Source organism: Zerene cesonia, chromosome 3 (genome assembly GCF_012273895.1).
Source record: "Zerene cesonia ecotype Mississippi chromosome 3, Zerene_cesonia_1.1, whole genome shotgun sequence".
NCBI classification, from domain to species: Eukaryota; Metazoa; Arthropoda; class Insecta; order Lepidoptera; family Pieridae; genus Zerene; species Zerene cesonia.
Genome location: NC_052104.1, coordinates 186,444 through 196,399, shown reverse-complemented (window position 1 = coordinate 196,399; position 9,956 = coordinate 186,444). Strand labels below are relative to the sequence as shown.

The window sequence follows — 9,956 nt, the reverse complement described above, 5'->3', positions numbered from 1 at the left end:
GAAACGTAATTTTATATTTATGGTGTATATTTTTATATAGGGTAGAGAGATGGAGAGTTTATTAGAGCTTCTGTAAACGTATTCCTTTACAGAAGTTAAGACTTTTGGCATATTGTACGAATATATAGAAGATCAAATCAGCTTTACACCCATTACAAGACCATATTTTATCTCTGTGACAAATTTTAATCAGATCAAATCAGCCATTTATGTCCTTTCCATCCAAATTGTTACATTCGAAAACAATTGTATAATAAGAAAATAAATTTAAACTATTTTAATCTCGTTCTATATATCTCATTCAATTACAATAAAAAGCTTTGAAGCAAGACACCCCATTGGCTTTAAAGCCTGGTTGAACGAGGGACAGAGTGGGGCTTTCAACGCGTCAAAATCTCTGGTTTTAAATTAATTAGAGAAGGTTGGTACTTACACGGCTGTTGCTTTATATTTTAGGAAGTAAATCACGCTCATAATTTCGTATTTTGAATTGAGGCTTCTGAATTCATCCTTTAAAATAAAATTATGAATTCTAGTAGGTTGGTAAAATTTCTTACCTAGTAGAGTTTTATCATCTAAAATAAATAAATACGTATAATTTACTCAGCCAACTTTTGAATTAAAATATAAATTAACGTCATTCATGAATAAACTGAATTCATGATAGTACGGTATAGTTTTCAATATGTTATACCTACATAATGCACTAAAAAAGCTAGTACAAACAAACAATGTGCTAACGTCGTAAGCATGTTTGTGATCCAGTTTTTTTTAATCTATTCTAGAGTAAAAGTACCCAAATATTTCTCTAAAACGCAAAAACAAAACAGCTGTTTTTATATTGAATATTATTTATAAAATATTGCTCGGATAACAATTTTGTTCGCCGCTAAAGTTTTTCGAGTTGCTAAACTGTTGAAGTTGTGAGCTAACAATGTCAGTAACTCAGTATATCACAAGTTTACGAGAAGCGTGCTGCTTTGATGGATTGCTTTCTTATACCTGCTGTTGGATAAATAAATTTAGACATTTTGAGTTAGGAATTAAAAATGGTACAAATTATAACTTAAATATAAATAAAGGTGAGCACTAAATCGAATCTTAGGTTTTTATTTACATTCTTACGTTTGATCTCATAAAATCATCGCTCTGGTCCCACGCCCGCGGTTCACATGAATTAAGAACTTGATGGAACACCAGCTAGAAGAAGAAATTTGGATAATGATTTTATACTTTACTAAGATATGCGATTTATTTCAACCTTCCTGCTGCTTGCCCCTACAAAATTCTCTTCTAGTTTAACAGCAGCCAACGCAATTAAGATTCATATATTATCTGAGTTCTTCTACTTCAGGTACCTAGTTACGACAAAAGCACGAGGCGATGAAACTTCTAAATAAATTTGTACATCTAAATTTCCCACGTAGCCTTGTTGACGTAAAAAACAACACAATACTCGGCTAACGAAAAACGTCAATCTCCCCGAGTTTCGTGCAGAAATAAAATAATATAATTCTGGTAAAATCGTCGATCCATCACCGGTATAAGGACACTGGACAGATTCTGAGAGCGCACGTGCGAGTGGTAATATACTAAATGGATTTTTACTTAATTTTTTTAGAAAATAAATGTTTGTGCATATAAGAAGAATATTCTAGGGCTTGACAACAGCTTAGCTTGTTATATATTAGCAATTTTTTTTCTGTAGAAACTATAACGTTGTATCGAATTCTAGTTAAATGAATACCTATAAATATTTTTTATATACAGTCTAGATATAAGTAGCAGCCTAGGTTATGTGGTAATTAATAGGTAATCTACGATCAAAATTATAGATAATGGGTTTACGATAGAAAAATAACTTGTTAACTTCATTTGCTGCCCTTTTAAAATGGTTGGTCCCGTTTTGATTAAGTTAAGCCTAGTTGCTTGATTTTTGGTACAGATAACATAAAATCAGCTATATTATTGTTTATTGTAAATTATGTTAGAATATTTTCCAACGGCGGCTGATTTTTAATATGTTTAAATTAATTGTTATGTCTTATTAAATCTTTAAGAACTGACCTGATTCTTATTGTATAGTACATAAGTATGATTATAATGGTAAGTACTTAGTTAGTAAGTAATGGTCATTAGCTTCTTTTTATGAGTGTCAAATAGACATCTAAGTATGGGCAAAGTTAATACGTGTATTTACATATAAAATAAAATGTTATATCGGTAACCAGAAACAAATTCAACACATAAAGCTGTATTATTAAAATAACAACGGGCAGAAATCAGCAGCGTTGAGAATGGGCGATTGAGAGCATTTCCACTAAATATATTGTGAGTGCAGACAGCTTGATGGATCGCCCGCTTTTGTCGGACATGAGATTTCGCCAACTATTGTTTGCGTATCACTATATGGTGGTATATGTCGGCGGAGGGTGTAAGAATGCACGGAAAGTTGTAATGTTAGACTGTGTGTAACGTTCGGTTTGGCTTTATACATTTGTAGGAAAGCGAGTATTTCTGTCGGCGAAGAGAATAATGATATAGCAATACTATAGTATTAGGTTATCTGTGGCAATACTGTCATACGAAAATCGGAATTTATCTTCAAAAATTCTCGGTAATCATGGATATTGAAATCCATGTTAGGTACCTATGAGCGGGCTTCTTGAATTGAATATTTATTTGAATTCGAACAATGAACAAATTTAACATAAACAGATTTCACGTTTGGAGTTCTACTTCTAGTCATACGTCACTTTCTTATTGTAATTCAACAAATACAACAAATGCAACCTGATGTTTTTTCATAAATTACGTATTAAAATAACTGATATAATAGTGCCTAATTTATTACTGATTAATTTAATACCAAATTACCAATTCATAAATACAATCAACAATGTTTTTCAAAAATAAGTGTTCTGCAATAAATTATATTTGAATTTGAAGAGACATCTAGTATTTTGTACTGTAAATATTGCAATTGGGTATTTAAAAAACCGACTTCCATGTATAGAACTATGCGACATCTATTATTAAATATCTCGAACTAATACAAAACCAAACAAAACTTCGTTTCCAATATGTACCACTAGATGTCTGTATTCTAAATTAAATATTTCTACTGACTGCACTGTTTCTTTTTAATTTTTAGTTTCATAGCATTGAAATGCTTTATAAATTAGAAATATTGAAAGAATAGAAATTTCTAGATTTCTAATGCACTGTTTCTGTTTTGTGATAGAGTGCGTAAAAGATACACAAAAATGTTGTCTGGTTTATGACTGATTTAACATTTAAGGTATTTGAAATAAATTGAAAATGTCTGTCGCATGATTCTATTATAATTTACTTGTGAATGAAATCATTTAGCTTTAGTTTTCTTTATTTTAAACATAAACGAACATTAAGTGCATAATTGAAAGTTTTAGAAATAAGCGTTTCTTATTTGAGTGCGTGTTTAACGTACGGCTTTTTATTTATATCCTTGTGGTAGTAGAAGGAGACGTATTTCACAATATTGTTAACAGTTACAAAAACCTGATTTTAAGAAACCTTATTACATTACTGCTTCATTGCTTTTTGTGTATTTCTCAAAAGCTCATGTAAGTTAAATGTAAGCAATAATCGCAAAGTTTGTTCAGTAAAATTCAAGGAATAAAATAAGACACAATACTAATAACAATAATATAATTCTCCTAATGATCACATTTCGTTCACTGCAATACATGGATACAATAAATATTTACATTAATTTCCGGTGGCGTATCTAGAGATTCCTAACTCATCTCACACCGCGGCTTCGCCGGCAATCCTGAAAACAAAATATAACATTTGTCTCATTCATATATTTGCAATAGATTTTATTGGGGTACCAAGACATAGGGTAACAAGACTTTGTAAATTTAATTTAACAGAGAAAAGAATGTCGTAAGGTTTGAACCTTATCCAATCAAAATCCAATTTCGCTATATGTTTCCAATCACGCTTACATATAACCAGCCCCGCTTATATGCACCCGACCCCACTTACATGCCTCCAACTCTGCTTCCACCCCTCCAAACCCGCTGTATGCACTCGATTCCGCTTCTATGCATCCAACTAATCCCTCTTATATGACTCTAACCCCGCTGTTTGCACCTAACCTCACTTATATGCCTCCAACCCCGCTGTTTGCACCTAACCTCACTGATATGCCTCCAACCCCGCTGTTTGCACCCGACCCCACTTATATGCCTCCAACCCCGCTGTTTGCACCCAACCTCACTGATATGCCTCCAACCCCGCTCAATGCATCCAACCTCGCTTATATGCCCCCAACCCCGCTGTATGCACCCGACTCCGCAGCACGTATGCCTCCAACACCGCTTATATGCACCCGACCCCCCTTATATGCCCCCAACCCCGCTGTATGGTCGGGGGGAGCCCGCAGGAGGTGTGCAGGCGGGCGCGCTCACCGGTTGGCCAGCACGGCGGCGGCGGCGGCGACGACGTCGGGCGCGCGCGGCAGGGCGAGCGCCTCGAGCGCGCGCGCGTAGGGCATGGGCACGTCGGCGCCGCACACGCGCCACGCCGGCGCGTCCAGCTCGAAGAACGACGGCGACTCCATCACGCGCGCGCATATCTCCGCGCCCACGCCTGCCCCACGATTCCAGTTAATAAGACATTATATATTTATTATAAATTATATATTTATTTAATATTATTATTATTTATTTAAATTCTGTATAGTACCCTCCATAATACATAATTTCCATTACATACATATAATCATACCATTGTAGAGATTTACACTGCTATTTACCTACATGTCTTCACTTGCATACTCGCACCCTAATTCTAATATACACACATAAACTGACACATGCACACTCACACACACACACACACATTTAACACATACACACACATTCGTACACTTCACAATTTACTATTAAAACCTAGTTAAAATCGGTTTATTCAAATTTTCACATAGCTAGTTATAATACTTAAGGAAGAGCAGGTCCTCCTGACACAGGTTTTTTCTTAAACTTACTAGGAGGTCCCTACTACTCTAAATTTTATAAAGTTGGAAATGAAATAAACTATTTTTATTTATTTATAAGACATTATAAAAAATATACTTATTTTATAGTATGAAGATACTTCTTTTAAATATATTAAGTCTTTGTCATTTTATTGATATGATACTTTATCTGATAAATGGCCTGGAATAAAGGGCAAGACGATAAACTCTTTCTGTTCTAACTTAAGGACTAAGTAAACTTTCATTACTAATCTGAGACACTTCGAGCGGGTTCATGTGCATGAATGATTCTAAGTTATGAATTTGTTTGATCTCATAAATTTATGTTTGGGTTAAATGCTATTCAGGGCATGTTAACACATCCACAAGCACATGTTAGAAATGCTTGAGTGGCGTTTTTACTCCCGGCCAGTAGTCTACAATAAGAATTGCGGGAACTTTTGGAAGGTCCAGCTACAAATAACAAAAGTCTCACCAGATTGGGGCCAGCCCTGCTCCACGGTGACGAGGTGATGCGTCTTGGCGATAGAGCGTGCGATCGTATCGAAATCCAACGGCCGAATAGAGCGTAAGTTAATTACCTCGCATTCTATGCCTGTAATGGAGTTTAGGAGAATAATATTGAATGAAATGATTTTAATTAATGACATCAAATATATACTAATAAAGCTGAAGAGTTTGTTTTCTTTGCTTGTTTGAACGCACTAATCTCAGGAATTACTTGTCCGATTTGAAAAAAAATTTTCAGTGTTATATAGCCCATTTATTGAGGAAGGGGCTATATATGTACCACGGGCGAAGCCGGGGCTAAATATATAAAATGGGACTACATAATAACAATTACTAAATAAAACCACAATTTTAACTATATTATACCTTTTCCAGCCAGCTCATTGGCCGCTTGCAGCGCAGTGTCGGTGGCTTTGCCTGCACACACTAACGTGATGTGCTTTCCTTCCCTCTCGATCTTAGCCTTACCTGAAATTAAAAAAGAATAGATATAATATTTCATCTGGAATATAATATTGCTTCATTCTATATTTGATACTTAACATGGGTGGATCTTAAAGTTTCAAACAATATATTTTTTTATTGTAATAGTAATGTACGATACATTACGCTAAGCTAAGCTTTTAGCCTAGATTTTATAAAACAATAATTATAATTATACCTTTAATAAATCAGTTAGAAAGCAGTACCTAGGTACCCTGTATAAAATCGATATTGCGTTTTCACATACTTATGAAAATGTTAAAAAAATTGCATAATTGAAAAAAAATATTTTCATCAAAATTGGTTGAGCGATTCTGCCGTAAAATCGTAATTTTTTATTACGTGTCTGTCTAATGGGCTAATCTATCTGTCCCAACTCCCAACGAAATTGGTTAAAAGTTTATGATATGGAGGCTGTCCTGTCAGTCTGTTAACTGACAGGAAGGACATTAGACGGACAACTAATATTTGACAAGGGAAAAAAAAAAACTCACCAATAGGCAACACAAAGTCGGGCGACAAAGCCTCATCGGACATCGGGAATTGCATACCGTACAAGATTTCATCTTCCAGGAACACCACTGGGTCGGGGTCACGGATTGCGGCCTTTAGGAGACCTGCAAATGGCATTAATTAAATCAATAAACATTGTAATGTTATTTTTATTTCATTATCACTATGCTGGGCTAAATCTAAAGAAATTATTAAGTTTTTTGATGAACATATGTGCATATATATGCAATAATTGTTGATATATATGCACATATGTCCTAATTTTAAGCAATTTAAAATCAAAGAAGCATCGGAATATATAATATTTCGAAAAGAATATTTAAATGTTACATGGGTCAATTTTATAGCAACACAATAACAGGACATGCATACGCTGAGTACAAAAAGTAATCTTTTTAATCTACATAGAGAGTGTATAAGCCACTGATAGGGCACCTGTATATTCACACTATGCCCTAATTCAGTCATTATCAAACACTTGCAGTTTCTTGACTCATTGGGAGGAACTCTGTATACACAAATAGCCATACCCTTAAATTCATCAACAACATACCCTTAGCATCCTCCGAGGAGTACGGCATGAGCACCTTCAGGCCGGGACAGTGGCTGTACCAGGCGGCAAAGCACTGCGAGTGCTGAGCCGCCACACCAGCAGCAGCTCCGTTGGGACCGCGGAACACGATCGGCACCGGAACGCCTCCCGCTGACATGTAGAATGTTTTCGCTGCTGAATTTATGATCTGGAATGGTTGAAAGTTGTGAATGTTTGTAAGAATGAAGATGAATGTCTAATGGTATACATAACAGGCAACTAGCTTTTTAGTCGATTAATGACTAGACTAGCTTTTTCATAGCGATATGTGACAGCATTTAATTAGTTGGCTGCGAAATATACATGTTGTTATAACACAACTATATGTACGGTTTTCGTACATCACGTTGCGCGTTGTCAGCATTTTACGCCGATACGCAACATTTTAGTATTACATTCAGTTCGCATTCGATCACCATACAAATCGCGCGTTCTCATAACCATAAACCAAACCATATAGAATTAAGACAGTAAACGGATTATTGTACTTAATTCTTTTATTTACCAAACATTAGCTTATGCGTCTCCAAATGTTCATGGGCGGTAGTAACGCTTACCATCAGGCAACCCACCAGCTCCATTGTCGATGATGACATAAAAAACCACATCTATCCACCAATCTTTTATACAAATATCATCAACTCACATGATCAATAGCCTGCATGGAGAAGTTAAAGGTCATGAACTCGCAGATGGGTTTGAGACCAGCGAAAGCTGCACCAACCGCTATACCAGCGAAACCGATTTCAGTGATTGGTGTGTCAATAACTCTCTTGTCTCCATATTTCTTCCAAAGACCCCTGGAAAGGAAAGTGTGTTGAAGTGGTACTGAGCTATTTTATTAAAAAGGTATGCAGTTTTTTTTTATCTTTTCTGAAATATAAATTATAATGTAGGCAAAAACACTTATGCAGCATACAAAATATAGTAAAAGTCAACCAAGAATTGACAATTTATTGAGCAAAAAAGGTGGCTTTATCACTACCAGAGGTAATATAACAATACTTTAGAGGCTACTAAGCATTCTGTCCATGTCATTATTCAATGCCAATTGATACAAATATGTGATAATATTTTGATAATTTTAGGAAACCTAAGAACACAAATTTCCTCACTATAACCATCCTTTAGATCAGATAATTATATTTTTGTTTATAGAACAATAACAAAATTATGCATACAATTATACATTTAATAATCAAAACTATACACGATATCACAATATACCCATGATAAAAGCAGTGGAGATCTGATTTGAATCTTGATAATGACATTTGCAGATTTCTTTGAAACGATGTGAGACTACGGAAAACATGTCAATGTCAATAACATGTTACATAATATTTAACTGTAATTTGAAAAATACTATAAACTACGCGTAGATTTGAAAATTATGATAAAATAAATAAGTACAATATTTTACACCTTAGTTTGTCGTAAATTAAGGTTATATTTTCTTACCTTGTAACTTTGTAGGCTCCGTCATATTGGGCTACTTCTTCACCTAAAACGAACACTTTATCGTCTCTTTCCATCTCTTCATCAATTGCTTGGTTCAAGGCATCGCGCACGGTCATAGGCTTTGAAGCTAAAGCCTTCGATGTTGAAAAAGTACGTCGGGAAACTCGGGCCAATAGACCAAGAAGCACCGGTGGAGATTTCAACGCCATTTTCACTTCAACTTATATTTTTTACACTTAAATTCTAATTCGAACACACTTGTTTACCTCAGTTAAGGGTTATTTGTGATTTATTCTGTTAAATATGGTGGGAAATGATGTTAAAATCACCACTTTTCAAATGCGAAGGATGAATGGAGGTCGCGTCTGTTCAACCTGAAGTTTGTTCAATTCAAGTCAAAGTCAACGTCACGTCATATAAATTTTTATTTCACATTTTCTAGTTTTAGATACGTATGTTTTAGACTCGATAGTCAGTATTTGTATATGAGATAAATGCACTTTATAATAATATAATGGCTTAAAGTAACTGTAATATTATTATAATCCACTGCATAAAAAAGAACAGAAAAGTGTATCATATCCTATTATGCTTTATGTATGCTAATTTGATAATACGTTGAAAATATAATAAAAAAACGATAGAAAGAATTAAACACAAAAGTAATTAAACATTTCAATAAAAGATTAAAAGCTTCGCTAACTTACGGGCAATCGTTTTGATTTTATGTCAAACTAGCGGACCGCCCAGCTATGATATTTTTTCTTTACATAGTAATATAATAGTGATTTATTTTTAAGTACTATCAATAGGTTTTTGATAAAATATAATAGCTTAATTTGAGCGATAAACGTACGCACGTGAGTTACTCTTTATTAATATAATTAAATTGTATTATAGATTTAGTTTTTTTGTATCCTTAACTTAAAAAAATAGAAAATGAAACATATTTGTCTTTTTATTAATTTTTTTAATTATAATTCTACAGTTAGAAATAATAACTGCAGTTTTACTATGATATTTATTTTTAAGGAAGCCTTAGATAAAGTAAAGTGAATTAAAATAAGAAACTTTATTTTGTGGAGCATCCGTGGGACTTACACCGTTCTTTGCATACACGAGACAACATAAGTATTTTTTTAAGATTCCTCTTATCCAAAGAATATGACATTGTGACAGCCATATTTAGCGCGAAATCGCAAGCGTCTTACACATAGAATCATCAATATTATACCTGTGCTAGATAAATTCTAAAATCGTTATATAACGTATCCATCGCAGATAGCAATAATTTTTTTTCACATTTTCTTACACAATTTGAATATAACCCATATTAAAATTCCTCCCGGACTACCCATCTGAGATGGGCTT

The 9,956-nt window shown here is 34.3% G+C and overlaps 1 protein-coding gene across 2 annotated transcripts; it reads right to left on the bottom strand.

Annotated features, from left to right (window-relative positions):
• Nucleotides 1-3,675: 3,675 nt before the first annotated feature.
• Nucleotides 3,676-8,969, bottom strand: LOC119838263 (pyruvate dehydrogenase E1 component subunit beta, mitochondrial). 2 transcript variants are annotated; one of them, XM_038364118.1, is made up of 8 exons: nucleotides 8,586-8,969; nucleotides 7,771-7,924; nucleotides 7,086-7,272; nucleotides 6,514-6,636; nucleotides 5,903-6,004; nucleotides 5,502-5,621; nucleotides 4,458-4,638; nucleotides 3,676-3,814 (listed from the first exon to the last, which is right to left on the bottom strand). In XM_038364118.1, the coding sequence occupies exons 1-8, from the start codon at nucleotides 8,792-8,794 to the stop codon at nucleotides 3,790-3,792; spliced, it is 1,101 nt and encodes a 366-aa protein (XP_038220046.1). In that variant the 5' UTR covers nucleotides 8,795-8,969; the 3' UTR covers nucleotides 3,676-3,789. The 2 variants fall into 2 exon arrangements, with proteins under 2 accessions (XP_038220046.1, XP_038220056.1); XM_038364128.1 differs by lacking the exon at nucleotides 8,586-8,969 and adding an exon at nucleotides 8,352-8,391.
• Between the last annotated feature and the right edge of the window lie 987 nt (nucleotides 8,970-9,956).